The following is a 17,798-nucleotide window of genomic DNA, read 5'->3' as shown; positions in this document are numbered from 1 at the left end:
AATTGTGCAAGGCGTTGGTGAGACCTAATTTCAAGTATTGTGTGCAATTTTTGTTTACCTATCTGCAGGAAGGACGTAAATAAAGTTGAAAGAGTACATAGAAAATTTACAAGGATATTGCCAGGACTGGAGAACCTGAGTTATAAGGAAAGATTGAATAGGTTTGGACTTTATTCATTGGAATGTAGAAGATTTGAGGGGGATTTGATATATTTATACAAATTATGATGGATATAGACAGGGTGAATGCAAGCCGGCTTTTTCCACTGATGTTGGATGGGACTACAACTGGAGACATGTCTGGGTTAAAAGTGAAAGGTGAAATGTTTAAGGTGAGCATGAGGAGAAACTTCTTCACTCAAGACAGTCATGAGAGTATGGAATGATCTGCCGGTTCAAATGGTGCATGCGGGTTTGATTTCAAAATTTAAAAGTAGTTTAAATAGCTACATGGATGGCAGGGATATTAAGGGCTATGTTCTAGTTGTAGGTCGATGGGAATAGGTAGTTTAAATGATTCAGCATGGACTAAATGGGCCAAAGGGCCTGTTTCTTTGCTGTACTTTTCTTCGACTCTAAATAATACCAGATGCAGAAAAACACTGCATAAAGGAAAAACTGGGATGAAGTACATTCCACGAATGAAGTAGATATTGCTGATTAAACAGAAGCTGAAGTTGAACCCTACTACACAATGTTTTGTAATGCACTACAGCAATCAATAAAGACAATAGAAAACACAACATCCAACTTTGATTGCCATTTAACAAAAACTCATTGCAGGGAAGAATCATAAGACTGATTCCTAACGTACGATTTGAGGGGGCCCTTTTAAAGATAAGGAGGTAAGTGAAGAAGACAAATTTAAGCATCCAAAATTAAGAGAATGGAAAATTTAAATAATGCAGATCTGCAACAGTAAATTTAGAACCACTGAGAAATCCTTCTCAACAATGATGTTTGGAACAATTTTCTAGATGGAGATGGGAAGCAAATTTTAATTATTAAAGGAAGAATTAGATGACATAGTAAGTGGTCTTCAGGATCTTTCTCAACTGATAAATTTTGTTGAATGATCTTTCTCATCTATAACAATGTTACCTGGAACAAAATAGTGATTTGACAAATCAAGACTGAAAAATTCAAATTAGAAATATCTTTGTAGAATGTCACAAATTTTTAATTTGTTGGAGTATTTTAAAACAGTTTAAACTAATTACCCTCCTCTCTAGATACAATTGACAATATTATTTGCCTGCTTAAGGTAGTAGATTGTTCAATTTACTCTTTGCCACAGCTTTGCAGCATCTCCCCTCGGCTAGAATTCAGATTCCAATGCCAGCAGCATGTCCACATCTAACAATTCAAACGGGGGGGGGGGGGGGCGGAAGGAGGGGTGGACTGGCTTCCTTCTTCACTAATAGGCAAATTCCAAGAGGGCTATTAAAAGTGGACCTATCACAATTGCCTACAAACCCTGACCCAATGCAATGCAGATGCTCTAGCAACATCTTGTATTCTCATCCTGCTGTGGCACATCTCGCTGCCACATCCAATCGTGCATATAATTAATCTCAGCGGACCCAGTTTTATTTAGAAACTATTTTTGTGTTCTCTCCTGTAGTTTATTGATTTCTCATCTTATTTTGCCCCTTCCTCCATCCATATGATCCATTTTCAACCTCTTGTTTGTTCCACTTTTTCCTAGTATTCTACCTCTTTTTCTCTTCTCCACTTACCAATTTTACTCCTTCCTCCAGTTTCCTATCCCTCAAGACTTCTTCATAGACTATTTTGAATTCCCATCAACTTTATTTTAGCCCCAGTCCAATGCAATTCTGCACAAGATCTTCAAGGGTACCACAGTCATACATAGTCAATGAACTGCATGAGTGTACAATGCCTGAAGCAATCAAACACTGCCTATTTCATGTACCATCACGGAAGATGTATTATAAATAAAGATCACTAGCTCTGAGTAGGATTAAAGGAGTCAGAAAGAGGAAATGAAGGAAAAACTGGAGCTCTGCCTCACTTTATTCCAAGATAGCAACACTTCATACCGTGAAGGTATAAATGAAAAGCTAATCAATTTTCTATCCTTTTCTTAATCCTACCTTCAGGTTTTAAATCAACATGGTTTTCTGAAACTTTGCATGTCTGAAAGACAATAACTTTTTTTATTAAAATAATTATCTTACCTTGTGTAAATCTATTTGGGATGCCCCTAATTAACCATTTATATTAAAGTGAGCATTAATTTTACAATATTTCAGTTGTGATTGAGTTACCATTTTAAAGGTATATTATCACTCCCTTTTTCTTGGTTCTATCAGAAAATGCAAGATATAGTTTATTATTTTTTAAACCCTTTTCAACAAATTAAACATTATTTTCCTTCTCTCCAATCCTGTATTTTAGAATTGTGTTGTCCAGTTTACTTTCTCTTTTCTCATTCCTGCCATCAAAAATCAAAATACAATTCTCAGAATTAAATGTCATCTGCTCTCTATCTGCCCAGCTTATCCATCTGTATATATGCTCTTAAAATTTATTACCCATCCTCCTCTCTATTGTTTTTGGCCATCTGCCAATTTGGAAGTTGTACCCTGTTCTCCCAAGACCTAATTATTAATATACATTAACCAGTGATTCCAGGGGAATTTCCACCAATTCAAATAAAAAAAACTCTTTCACTACTACTGCATTTCTTGTTACTTAACCACTTTACATCAGGATGCTCTTTATTGACTGCAGTTTACCATTCAATACCATCATCCCCTCAAGACTAATCAATAAGTTCCAAGACCTTTGCCTCAATACCTCCATGAGCAATTGCATCTTCAATTTCCTCACTTACTGACCCCAGTCAGTTTTGATTGGCAACAACATCTCTACAATCTCCATCAGGCACTTGAGCCAAAGGGGATAAACTTCACTCGCCCTATCATTGAAATGTTCCCACAACCAACTGACTCACTTTCAAGGACTCTTTGTCTTGTGTTCTCAATATTTATTGCTTATTTATTATTTCTTTTTTTTTCCGCATTTGCAGTTTGTTGTCTTCCGCACTCTCACTAAACGCCCAAGGTGGCCAGTCTTTCATTGATTCTGTTATGATTTATTGAGTATGCCCCTCCGCAATCTGGAGCAACACGCTGAGATCCTGTGGAGGCTTGCGCGTTTCAAGGATTTCAGCTGGCAATGCCAATTCAGGGCCATCCATGTTGGAATAGCTGCGGACAAGATGCCAGATGAAGATTGATCTAACTGAGCTCCCAAATGGAATGACGTGCTTCTGCCCCTCCCAGGCCACACTTCCTCATATGAAGCATTAGAAGTGTGAAGAGAAAAACACCTGCCATATGAAACAACAACACTGAGTATGCCCACAAGCAAATGAATGTCAGGGTTGTATCTGGTGACATTTACAGGTTTCCCCAGCAATCTGAAGGTAGAGTGTTCCTATGAAGCCGTTAGCAAACCGTTTCATAGAAATACTCTACTTTCCGATTGCGGGGGAATTTTTATATGGGAAGAATTTTTGAGCATTTCCAGACCCAAAAAAAAACCTACCAAATCATACCAAATAACACATAAAACCTAAAATAACACTAACATATAGTAAAAGCAGGAATGATATGATAAATACACAGCCTATATAAAGTAGAAATATTGTATGTACGGTATAGTTTCACTTACCAGAATCAGGAAGACGGTGAGCCAAAATTGATTTGGAGAGGAAAAAAAAATCTGCACGTACACACATACATACGCACATACACGCATGTACAAACAACTGCCCGCACAAAGTTTCACGGTCATTGTAGTCTTTCTTGGGGTAAACACATGTATAAAGCCGGTGCCTTTTTTTCGTAAAAGCAAAAATCCTCTTTGGTTAGTGAAAACAGGTACTAATGTAGGCCTTTCGTAACAGCGAGTTGTTGTAAAGAAAACGTTTGAAAAACGGGGGACACCTGTATTTACTTTGATAATAAATTTACTTTGAACTTTATACTTTTACTCTATGACCTTCAACCTTAATGACAAACCTATTACATTGGACCGTATAGCCTTTTAAGTACAAATCAACTGCATTCCCTTCATCAACCTCTGATCTTTCATCAAAAAAATAACTCCCATGTTGCTTCCTCTAATCAATTCATGCTCATACCTGAGACTACAAATTTGTGCCTAATTATTATTTCTGGAAATTTCCCCACCACTAAGGTTAAACTGACGGCTCTGTAGTTTCCCAGTTTAGGTTATACATTTTTAAAACTCTGCAGTCAGGCATAATCACTGAATTCAAAGATGTTGGAAAGATTATGACCAGAAGCACAGAATTTCTTCAGCAAGCATGGAAGCATCACATTTATATCACCAAGTACATCTACCCTTTCTAATATCTCTAATTTATCAATTTCAACCCACCCAAAAATCTCAATTATATCGTTTGCCAAGACAGCACTAATTTTCACCAAGTAAGCATTTAGTACATCAGCCATGCCCTTTTTGTACTCTGATCTCCTCTTATAACCCTTTTCCTGTTTACATGCCTGTAAAATATTTTCAGATTCCTTGTTTTATGCTTGCTTTCAGACTTTTCTCATGTCTGCTAATCAGTGATCATTTTCTTTTTTTTAAAAAAACTTTCCCCGCTGGACTTAATATTCAGCCAAGTTTTCGGTTGTGTTAATAACATGGTACGTCATGTTTGTTTGTTGCTTTACCCTCTCTTTTTGATCATGCATGGTAAATATCAATCAGTTCCCATATCCTTCTCCCTTGTGGGAACATAACTCGACTGTGGCTGACATTCTTTAAAGGCTTCCTATTGTTTAAATATATTTTTAGTCTGTTAAGCTTTGTATTCAACATACCTTGGCTGGATCTGTTTCTATCCGACTGAAACTGGTTCTATTCCAATTAACTATTAATGGTAACAAACTTAATGGCTAATGACCACTAAAGCAGCCGTTCCTAGTCCCCAGCAATGGCTCCACTTGCCATGCTGGCTGGGGTACTGGCTTAGTCCCATATTTTAATAGCAAGTGAGCTCAGTTATGTGATGCTGCCACTCAACAACATCCTTCATATGCAGCCTCCCTGCAATGAGACAGGCAAAAAAATTAAGTTCAAGTTTAATTGTAATTCAACCATAGAGGTGTATACAGCTGAATGCAACTGTATTCCTCTAGGGACAAAGTGAAAACACAGTATATACATCACACAGTCGCACATCGCAACAGCAAATACAGTCACAACAAATAATATTAGCACAAGTCCCTAAGTGGCATGGTGTGAATATTGATGGCGCACAGGATGTTGGCCTGGAGACACAATTCTGCAAGAACAAATAAGCAGCAGTTTCCCATCTTACACTGGTTCAGCAGACGAAGGTGAGTCATCCTGTCTTGTAGTGCATCAGTCGCTGTCAATCCAGCTTGTCTTCCAGGAAGCGAACACCGTAGAGCAGCACCAACAGGAAGGGCCAGTCCCCAACCCAGCACAGATTCCAGTGCACCCACTGCGCTTGTTATCTCCCAAATTATGTACCCCTGGGTGGCTGTAACAGGCAATGCCATGGCATGAGGGCCTGGTCCGCAGAACGGTTGAGGACACACAACTCCCCTGCCGGTCTGCCAATAAATCGGACTTGCAGTATTTTATATTACCAAAGTCTGAAAGGGTTTTGTGATCACAAGTAAAACACTTAAGACACACATTTGTTGGAGCCAGAGAGCTACTGGTGAGATATTTCAGAATGGTTCTAGTGATGAGGATTTTAGTATTGTGGGATGAGAGAATATGAGGTTTTCTTTAGTGTAGAAATTGTTAAAAGGATTTGGTTGAGGTTTTCAAAATCATGAATATAAGAAAAATCGGTTATAGTAGAGAAGGTCTAGTTAACAGAGGCCACAGATTCAAGATGTATAAGCAAAAGGACTAAAAGAAAAAATTTAAAATACAAGTTAAACTCAATTTGCACTGCCAATAAAGAGTGGTTGGAAGCACCTTAAATGGTAGAATTCAAAAGGTTGAAAAGGAAAATAGCTACAGTACTTTGTGTGGGTAAACAGCAAGGGATTAAATGGCAGTACTGCACTGCACAATTGGATGATTCTACATTACTTTACAGGCTCATCTTTTTTACTCTACTGCTGTATTATATTCCACGTAATAAAATCTCTTATTTATGTGAAGCCACATATTGTTTTTGCACCATTTAATAATCTGGAATAATTATATTTCCAGCAAATACAGTAAATTTCTTTTAATCTCATCTGGTAACTACAGCACCTCTAAGAGAATTGCATGTACAAATATGACTTTTTTGATATTCTTAAAAATTCTATAAATAAACTTAAAATAATAAATATTAATGTTATTTTTATTGCATTTTAATTTTATTGTGATCACTAATCTTTCAATTGTCATTGTGATTTTAAAACAGCTGACACATGATGAGGTGGCACAGTGCTGTTTCCTCACTGCTGCAGAAACCTTGATTCAGTCCTGCCCTCAACTTTCCTCTGTGCAATGTTTGCACATTTCCCTTGTGGTTATGTAGGATCCACCCCAAATCCCCTATCCCCACAACCACCTACATGTTCCAGTTCCCTTCCTCATACTAAAGATATGCTGGTTAGTACGTTAATTGGTTGTTAAACATAAATAAATCTTAATATAGTATTTACAGATTTATTAATGGTTCACAGTCCATGACTATTATCAATTAGTCATCATACTTCTCATTATAATGCACAGTAGTAGAGGTCACTAATGATCTGCCCTTTGTTACAACAATGCCTATTAAGGAAGAATCTAACAAATTATGAAATGCATTCCTCTTGGTTCTCAGAAAGGCTGTTAGTTCTCCACCCCATTTCAGGAAACACAAACTACATTAAATGATTCTGAACTCAAGCCAGTCCTACTAAGAAATGGTTTTTATCCAATTCCAGCACAAAAAAATGGAGAGAAAACCTCTAAAAATACCTTCCCCAATATAGTACTATTATGTTACTACAATTTTAAATGCTGTAATTTCAATCAAGTTATCCAGTGTTTTACTCTAGGAATCTAGTTCCTGTACAGTCTAAATTAATCAAAGTGGCAATTATGGAAGCCAATTGCATTCATGTTTTTTTATTTCACAAAGTAAGTAGAACAGAATGATATGACCACTTATAGAGAAAGAGGGATGTTGTGGGGAGGATGCTTGAACAATCTACTTGAAAACTCATATTTTAAGGTCAAGTGGTTTTAAAAAAAAGCACACACATGGTTTCTGACAATAAGTTAGGTACTTCATCATAGACTGCATCTGCAAACTCCCAGCTGATTTTTAAAATCCTAACCCGTGTTTTTAAATTGCTCCATGGCATCATCCCTTATTAGATCTGTAATTTTTTCCAGCTTTATGCATCTGAAATATCTTCAACTTCTGCAATTCTGAGTTTGAATCATTCCTGAACTTAAGACTGTCAGGCCTTCAGCTGTCTGGGCTCCAAGCTCTGGAATTCTCTCCCTAAACCTTTCTTTCTCAGCTCAGTACAGTGTAACCTTGCTATCTTGTTTTATTAAGCTTCCTGAATTTATCATGAGTGCTACTATTTTCCACAAGACCATAATTAAATTATTTTCATTTATAATATGGTCATTAAAATTGTTCCTGACAAGCATGTTATATCAAGATTTCATTGTAATTTTCTTTCCTCCTTTAAGACAGTCCCTAAATCTTACTGATCTTATCAAGCTTCTTACATCTGCTTTAGGTCATCCATATTTGACTCAATTAAATATTATTTGTTCGCACTGCCATAACACATTTTGCTGTGTTCAAAGCACTTCCTCAGGGCAAATAGTGGTAACTTTTGATAATGTGGTAATTACATTGGTTTAACACTAAAAAGATATAATGTGCATGAAAACAAGATTAAATCTCCAAAATTGTACAGAGAATCAGTCAATAATTATAAGCCAAAATTAATGACTATAAAAATGATCACAGTCCACATTTTGACTATGAAACCCCTTTTTACTGGGTGTCTCTGGAAATGTGGCTCATCAGCTCCTTGCTAACAGCCACTGGAGTCCGCGGTGAGAAACCCAATTTTCTCAGGCTCCGTAGGTTGATGGTGTATATGAATTTGGTCCTGCCAAACCCGTGAGGTTGCAATGTCTCACCCAGCCAAACCCCAGTTTGTGTGAATACTGTGTGATTTACTGCTCCCCTGCAATTGCCCATCAGCAAGAAACAACAGATCATACACTGCATACAATTCTAAGTATATTTATAAATATTAACTTAACCAAAGAGTAATAGAAAAAAAACAAAAAAGGCCCATTATAACTAAACAAACATACACATAAATTGGAGCTCATCTTGAAGTTTCCTGTAACTCACACACTGGACCCTTGGTCTACATGAAAGCACACACCACCTTTCTAAACGTTGCTTGAAATCCATCTCCAACAAACGAGCTCTCCCATGGGAGTACTGGTCTTTCCTCTTTGAAGTCATTCATCTGCACATAGCACTTTGGACAACAGGGATGGAATCCTCAGCCATCTTTCCCTCCTGTCTTCTCTCAGCTCCCACCAAAATGACCTCGACCCACACCAGTGGCTCTCACAAAAGCTACTCCCCCAGCATTCTCTAGAACCTTCTCCCAATTTCACCATCCTGACTGGTTGACACCACATTCCTAAGCTGAACAAAGCCCCGCCTCTCAGCTCAAACCCAAACAGGCCAAAAGCAGAACAGACTGCTCTTACAGAACTGCTAAAATTAATTACCTACACATAACAGTAAAAATCTTAACCAGGGCATTACAGCCCATTTTTGTGAAGAACATCAAATTACATATTTGTAAATGGTTTATTAATATCTTAGAAGAGAAACTTCCAAAAGTAGAATATCAGGAAAAAATTGATTACTATTAGATGCAGTTGTTGAATGCTCACCTCACCAAATGCCCCTCTGCCAATGACTTTCAGCATTTCAAAGTCATCTCGATGTAGCCGCAGTTCCTTTACAGTAGAAGTAAATGGTTTTGCTGGAAAGATCAAAAATGAAAGAATTAGATGGGTTGCCAACATCAAATATCAGTTTCATAAATCCAGGTACAGCACTGAAATGTAAATAATATAGACACGTTAAGTAAAAGGCCAAAAAGATGGCAGAGTTTGGATTGTTTTTAATTGATTGAAATACAGAGCAGATCCTGCCCTTCCAGCCCTTCGAGCCATGCCACCCAGCAAATCCCAATTTAACTCTAGCCTAATCACAGGACAATTTACAATGACCAATTAAAGTCTTTGGATTATGGAAGGAAGCCAGAGCACCTAGAGAAATCCCCTGCAATCACTGGGAGAATGGACAGGCAGTGGCGGGAAATGAACCCATGTCGCCTGTACTATAAGGCATAGCGCTAACCACTACACTACCGTGCCAACTCATTGTATTAATAGGGAGATATTTTTAAATGGTGACCAACTTGTGAATTTGAGTTTAAAGATGGAAACTATGCTTTAGTCATGAAACTCAGAAGCTAACATACAAATAGTAGATGACTCTTAATTGCAAGACAGCTTAAGCATCAAGGTACAGAAATTAATCTGCAATATATAGAGATCTGGTGAGACAATACTGTACTTAGAATACAGAGCAACCCCACATTGGTCTTCAAGGCAGTATAAATATGCTAAACTAATTTGGGAGAGAACTGGTTATCAAATCAGTAGATACTGTATGGAATTTAGAATGTAAATAAGTGATCATAAAATTCAAGATTCTGAAAGACTGATGAGGTAGATTATGAGAGGCTGTTTTCTTAAACCAAGTGGACATAATCTTAGGATAAAGTCTCAACCAAGATGAGAACAAATTTGTTTAGTTAAAAAGCTGTTAAGACCCAGGAATTCCCTATTCCAAAAAGCTCTGAATGCACACTGAATATAATCAGGACTGTGACTTTTGGAGTTCTGAAGACAGAAGCAAGGGCTATGGAGATTAGGTGGTAAATAGATAAGGTGCAGGAACTGTCATGAGCTTAATGAAGGTCTAAGCAAGATCAAAGATTTATAGGCTTACTCCTATAATTAAACCAACGTTCAAAATCTTGTTTTGCCACACCCAGGTCCCTTCAAATAATTTGCATACTTTAGGTTATTAAAACAGTTATTGCACATATGAAATGATTTTTTAAATATAGGTTTACATAGATTTGAGATGTAATATTAACATTTTGTGCCATGGTCCACCATACATACACAATTGTATCTAATGCTAAAAAATAAAACTACATGTAAAATAATACACTCCCAATTATCCACAAGACATCTACTTGGTGAAATAAAAACCAAGTAATGGTCAAATAGATTTATTCTAGCTGGAGGTCTGTGATTAGAGGTGCTCCGCAAAGATCTGCATTTGTATCTCTGCTGTTTGTGATGTATACAAATGACCTGGATGAAAATGTACATGAGCGAATTAGTAAGTTTGCAGGTGATACAAAGATTGGTGGTGTTGTGGATAAGCATAGAAGACTGGCAAAGAATATAGCAGGATATAGATCAATTGTAGATATGGGAGGAGAAATGGCAGATTGAGTTTAACCCGGCCAAATGTGAAGAGTTGCGCCTTGGTCGGTCAAATATAAAGAGACAAAGCACAGTTAAGGGCAAGACCCTTAATTGCGTTTAGGGTACAAGTTCATAGGTCCCTGGATTAGAAAGCATGTACTATAATGAGAGGCTGCATAAAGCTTGTTTTTTCTGGAGTAGTGCAAGGCTGAGAGGAGATCCAATTGAGATTTAGAAGATTATGAGAGGCATAGATAGAATGGACAGCATCTTTTTCCCCAGGGTTGAAATGTCTCATGCCAGAAGGCATGCACTTAAGGTGAGAGGGGGTAATTTTAAAGAAGATGTTAAAGGCAAGTTTTATATATATATATATATATATATATATATATATATACACACACATACATACACACACACACACACACACACACACACACACACACACACACGCACGCACGCAGAGAGTGGTGGGTCATTGGAATGTGCTGCCTGGTGGTAGAAGCAGATACATTATGGACATCATCTAAGCATAAGGGATTTGTTTAGTTGGCCATTTTATTACTAATTTATTTAGTTTAGCACATTATGGGCCGAAGGGCCTGTTACTGCGCTCTACTGTTCTATGTTCTATTGCTTTAATTCCAATTAACTAGTAAAGTAGTAACCGTGCTTAAAAACTCAACTTTTGAAACTTAAATAGTTAATGTACGAGCTGCATACAGAAAAATACACAGGAATGGATGTTCAGAAACCAAAAAAACAGACATCTTTCCCAAACAGAATTCAGTAGTTCGAGCTATTAGGTTTTCCTCATAAGCAGAAAGACATCTAGGTCTTCCATGCATGTAGAGAAGCCCCTAACTTACTCACAGGTATGAAACAGAATTAACCAATTCACTAACTTCTCCATTCTATTCGGAGACCACTTGTGGAGTTCCATTCTGTCAAGATTTCCAATGTTTACTCTGGGAAACGGGCTCTCAAAGACCCCAGTGATAAGGCAGTGGAGGTGAAATGCAGGCAACTACCCTTTGCAAAATTATGTAACTTTTGTAAGTGTTGGCTGATGACCCTGGAGCTGCCATAAGGGCACTGCTGGAAGTATGGCAGGCAGCAACGCCAAGCAGGAAACATCTTCCTGTAAATCTGTTGGCTGGTCTGATTCTTAGGGAAAGTAATTTTCTTTTTAATTTTTTAATCTATTTCAAAGTTGAGAGTACATTTATTATCAAAATACATATATGTCATGAAGTATTGGATAGTGGCTCCATATGTCACTACTACAGGGTGTGACGACCCTGCCTTACGCAAGTCCTGGGCTCAGCGGGATCCGGCTGACAGTACCCAGTATGGGACCCTATCTAGGGTTACAGATCCCACTGCCTTGTGGGTATCTTCAGGAGAAGAGAAAGCTAAGGAGTAAACCCTACACAAATCCAGAGTGGAGCCCCTAAGGCGGTACGTCACCTCCCGGCAGCTCCTGCAGCCAAGCTGATGCCAAATGTACCGCTTCGCATTTCTTTGGACCACATCTGCGAGGCCGAGAGAGGGATTTTGATGTCTGGGCAGCCCAGGATCTCCATATTCATCACCAGATCTGCGTCCCAGAAACAGGCAAATTCATTGTCTACTTAGACAGATGGAGCCATTACATTTATGTCATTATACACTACCCTGAAATTCATTTTTGTGGGCATTCACAGTAACTACAAAGAACAAAGACAGACAAACAACCAATATGCAAATACAAGAGCGAAAAAAAGCCAAAATAATAAAAATAAATAAATAGATAGATAGATAATAAACGTCAAGAACAACTGTTATAGGGTCAATGAAAGTGAGTCCATAGATTGTGGAACCAGTTCTGCGTTGAGTTTGAGTTATCTCCTCTGGTTCAAGAGCTTAAAGGTTGAGGGGAAATAACTGTTTCTGAACCTGGTGACGTGGGGCCTGAAGATCCTGTAGTTCCTGTTCCTGGTGGTAGCAGCAAGAGAGAATGGCCTAGGTGGTTGGGGTCCTTGAAAATAGATGCTGCTTTCCTGTGACAGCACTCCTTCTAGATGTGCTCAATGGTGGGGAGGACTTTACCTGTGATGGACTGGGCTATAACCACTACTTTTTGTAGTTTTTTGATTCAAGGGCATTATTGTTTCCATACTAGGCTGTGATGAGACCAGAGTATATTTTCCAAAGTGCGCCTATAGAAGCTTGTCAAAGTCTTAGATGCCATGCCAAATCTTAGTAAACTTCTACAGAGAAGAGGTGGAAGAGCTTGTGGCCTGGTGCCCACCGACAAATGACCTCTTCATTAATATCAACAAGATAAAACAGATGATTATCAACTTTAGGAGAACTCACACCACTCCCAACCCCTCTACATCATTAGCACAACAGTGTAAATGGCGAGCACTTTCAAACTTCTGGGAATGCACATTTCGTACAACCTCTCTTGGTTCCAAAATACATTCTACACAATCAAAAAAGCTCACCAATGCCTTTTCTTTCTGGGGTAGTTGAAGAGATCTAGACTATGCACATCTGTACTCATGTCAATCTACAGATTCACAGTAGAGAGTATACTAACAAACTGCATCACTGCATGTACAGAAACTGCATTGCAGCAGACAGGAAGTAGCTAAAACTGTTCAGTGCATCACTAACACCAGTCTACCTGCCATCGAGGACATGTATACAGAAAGGTGCTAGAAAAGGGTCAGTAACATCATAAGTGATTCTACCTATCCTGCTCGTGACTTGTTTGTCCCACTCCCGTGAGGGTAATATCCACCCTGGGACCACTACACTCAAAAACAATTACTTTCCTCTTGCAGTAAGGCTGATCAATACTTTCACCCACTAACCCACCTCTCCACAGCCCCAACCACCACTACTTTATCATTTTCTGTCAGTCACCTTATGCACAGACACTCCTGTGTCTAGCGTCACTTTATGGACATACAATCAAGCTACGTATACAAGCTGTCTTACATACTGTATTAATATTTACTGTTTTTAAAATTGTTATTGAGGTCTTTATTTTATTTTTTTGCTGTATCAGATCTGGGATAAGAATTATTTCATTCTGCTTTACATTTGTGTAATAGAAATGACATTAAATCTTGAATGCCTTCCTAATATATTATTAAATTATAAAGTATTAACGACTTGGATGAGAGTGCTGGTAATATTACATTTGCAAGTGACACAAAAATTGGTGGTATGATGAACAGCGAAGAAGATTGCCTAAAGTTTACAACAGGAAAGTCTTTAACTGGTATGGGTTCAAAGTGATGCATTTTGGCAATTTAAACCAGGCCAGAACATACACAGTAAATGGCAGATATTGAGTGTTTCTGAACAGTAAGACAGTAAGGTACATGTACATATTTCCCTGAAAGTGGTGACAGAATTGGATAGGGTGGTGAGGAAGGTAAATAGCATGCTTGTCTTCATCAGTCAAGGCATTGAGTGTTGGAGTTGGGAAAGCATCCAACAGTTGTTCAAATCATTGGTAGGCTGCACTTGGATAATTGTCTGCCATTCTGGTTGCCATGGTTTAGGAACTGGGTGATTAAGCTAGGGAGGGTGTGGAAAAGATTCACAGGAATGTTGCTGGTTCTGAAGGCTTGACTGAATAGACTGGCGCTCTTATTCCCTGGAGTGAAGACTCTTGACAAGTGACTTGACATTTTTTTTTATTAAAAGGGGCTCAAAAGGGTAGATAGTGACAGTCTTTTTCCCAGCATAGGTAAGGATGAAATCAGGTAAGTGGGATTAACACAGATGTAGTGGGCTGAAGGGTCTATTTCCATGCTTTAGACATTGTGAGTCACTTGAACCTTAGTGACTGGAGTTTCCAGACCTTGGGAAACTTAGCTTCTGGCAGCAAGTAATTAAGGCTAAATCTAATAATAATAAAATAATAATAATAATAATAACCATATAATAACAATCACAGCACGGAAACAGGCCATCTTGGCCCTCCTAGTCCGTGCCGAACCCTTAATCTCACCTAGTCCCACCTACCCGCACTCAGTCCATAACCCTCCACTCCTTTCCTGTCCATATACCTATCCAATTTTACCTTAAATGACACAACTGAACTGGCCTCTACTACTTCTACAGGAAGCTCATTCCACACAGCTATCACTCTTTGAGTAAAGAAATACCCCCTCATGTTTCCCTTAAACTTCTGCCCCCTAACTCTCAAATCATGTCCTCTAGTTTGAATCTCCCCTACTCTCAATGGAAACAGCCTGTTCACGTCAACTCTATCTATCCCTCTCAAAATTTTAAATACCTCGATCAAATCCCCCCTCAACCTTCTACGCTCCAATGAATAGAGACCTAACTTGTTCAACCTTTCTCTGTAACTTAATTGCTGAAACCCAGGTAACATCCTAGTAAATCGTCTCTGCACTCTCTCTAATTTATTGATATCTTTCCTATAATTCGGTGACCAGAACTGCACACAATATTCCAAATTTGGCCTTACCAATGCCTTGTACAACTTTAGCATTACATCCCAACTTCTGTACTCAATGCTTTGATTTATAAAGGCCAGCGTTCCAAAAGCCCTCTTCACCACCCTATCTACATGAGACTCCACTTTCAGGGAACTATGCACAGTTATTCCTAGATCTCTCTGTTCCTCAATGTCCTACCATTTACTCTGTATGTTCTATTTGGATTATTCCTGCCAAAATGTAGAACCTCACACTTCTCAGCATTAAACTCCATCTGCCAACGTTCAACCCATTCTTCTAACCGGCATAAATCTCCCTGCAAGCTTTGAAAATCCACCTCATTATCCACAACACCTCCTACCTTAGTATCATCGGCATACTTACTAATCCAATTTACCACCCCATCATCCAGATCATTTATGTATATTACAAACAACATTGGGCCCAAAACAGATCCTTGAGGCACCCCGCTAGTCACCGGCCTCCATCCCGATAAACAATTATCCACCACTACTCTCTGGCATCTCCCATCCAGCCACTGTTGAATCCATTTTATTACTCCAGCATTAATACCTAACGACTGAACCTTCTTAACTAACCTTCCATGTGGAACTTTGTCAAAGGCTTTGCTGAAGTCCATATAGACTACACCCACTGCCTTACCCTCGTCAACATTCCTTGTAACTTCTTCAAAAAATTCAATAAGGTTTGTCAAACATGACCTTCCACGCACAAATCCATGCTGGCTACTTCTAATCAGATCCCGTCTATCCAGGTAATTATAAATACTATCTCTAAGAATACTTTCCATTAATTTACCCACCACTGATGTCAAACTGATAGGTCTATAATTGCTAGGCTTCCTTCTAGAACCCTTTTTAAACAATGGAACCACATAAGCAATACGCCAATCCTCCGGCACAATCCCCGTTTCTAATGACATATTAAAGATCTCCGTCAGAGCTCCTGCTATTTCTACACAAACTTCCCTCAAGGTCCTGGGGAATATCCTGTCAGGACCCGGAGATTTATCCACTTTTAAATTTCTTAAAAGCGCCAGTACCTCCACCTCTTTAATTGTCATAGGTTCCATAACTTCCTTACTTGTTTCCCACACCTTAGACAATTCAATATCCTTCTCCTTAGTGAATACCGAAGAGAAGAAATCATTTAAAATCTCTCCCATCTCCTTCGGTTCCACACATAGCTGACCACTCTGATTCTCTAAGGGGCCAATTTTATCCCTCACTATCCTCTTGCTTTTAATATAACTGTAGAAACCTTTCGGATTTACTTTCACCTTATTTGCCAAACCAACCTCGTATCTTCTTTTAGCTTTTCTAATCTCTTTCTTAAGATTCCTTTTACATTCTTTATATTCCTCGAGCAATTCCTTTACTCCATGCTGCCTATATCTATTGTAGACATCCCTCTTTTTCTGAACCAAATTTCTAATATCCCTTGAAAACCATGGTGCTCTCAAACCTTTAACCTTTCCTTTCACCCTAACAGGAACATAAAGATTCTGTACCCTCATAATTTCACCCTTAAATGACCTCCATTTCTCTATAACATCCTTCCCATAAAACAACTTGACCCAATCCACTCTCTCTAAATCCCTTCTCATCCCCTCAAAGTTAGCCTTTCTCCAATCAAAAATCTCAACTCTAGGTCCAGTCCTGTCCTTCTCCATAATTATATTGAAGCTAATGCTATTGTGATCACTGGACCCGAAGTGCTCCCCAACACATACATCTGTCAGCTGACCTATCGCATTCCCTAACAGGAGATCCAACACTGCCCCATCTCTAGTCGGTACTTCTATGTATTGTTGCAAAAAACTATCCTGCACACATTTCACAAACTCTAAACCATCCAGCCCTTTTACAGAATGAGCTTCCCAGTCTACGTGTGGAAAATTAAAATCTCCCACAATCACCACCTTGTGTTTACTACAAATATCTGCTACCTCCTTACACATTTGCTCTTCCAACTCACGCACCCCATTAGGTGGCCTATAATACACTCCTATCAGTATTACTGCACATTTCCCATTCTTCAATTCCACCCAAATGGCCTCCCTAGAGGAGCTCTCTAATCTATCCTTCCAAAGCACCGCCATAAGATTTTCTCGGACAAGCAATGCAACACCTCCTCCTCTGGCCCCTCCTACTCTATCTAGCCTACTTGTTGGCCAACAGGCTCATGAATGCCAGTGCATTTTTATAAAGTTAGCTGTTTCTTCTTGACTCTCAAAGAATAAACATTTCCACTTTCCTATGTTAGGAAGCTGTGTATATTTCCTCCCTTTCATAGTGTCGTACTGCAGGGAAAAAGATCCTTTGACTCGCCATGGCCATGTTGATCATTAATTAGCTACCAAATCTAATCCCATGTACCAGCACTTGGCTTTGTTCTTTGCTGTAGCAATTCAAGTGCTCATCTAAGTGGCTTAAGTTTTACAAAAATTCTTGCTTCTACCACTTAATCAGGCAGTGTATTCCAGTTACAGCACCCTATTGAATAAATAAAATCTTCTTAAGATCCCCTCTAGATCTCTTTTTTCCTTACCATTAACCTATGTCTTCAAGCCTTCTTTTATCTACTATCTATGCCATTCAGGTTTGTGTGTAACAGTTAGGTCTGTCTTTGGCCTCCACTGTTCCAAGAGAAACAAAGCCAGCCTATCCATTTTCTCCTCATAAGTGGAAAAAGCCCACACTCGTCAACCTTCTG

At 38.7% G+C, this 17,798-nt stretch overlaps 1 protein-coding gene across 1 annotated transcript in view; it reads right to left on the bottom strand.

Moving 5' to 3' along the window:
* cdc42bpb (CDC42 binding protein kinase beta (DMPK-like)) overlaps positions 1-17,798 on the bottom strand; it is a 209,338-nt gene that overhangs the window by 116,181 nt on the left and 75,359 nt on the right. The window contains exon 2 of the mRNA XM_059958771.1: positions 8,974-9,065. Within this exon, the coding sequence (XP_059814754.1) occupies positions 8,974-9,065 (92 nt within the window). The remainder of the gene's footprint in view (positions 1-8,973; positions 9,066-17,798) is intronic.

The sequence above is a fragment of the Hypanus sabinus genome, chromosome 2 (assembly GCF_030144855.1).
Source record: "Hypanus sabinus isolate sHypSab1 chromosome 2, sHypSab1.hap1, whole genome shotgun sequence".
NCBI classification, from domain to species: Eukaryota; Metazoa; Chordata; class Chondrichthyes; order Myliobatiformes; family Dasyatidae; genus Hypanus; species Hypanus sabinus.
The sequence above is the reverse complement of the archived record's forward strand: the minus strand, read 5'-3'. Positions and strand labels throughout refer to the sequence as shown.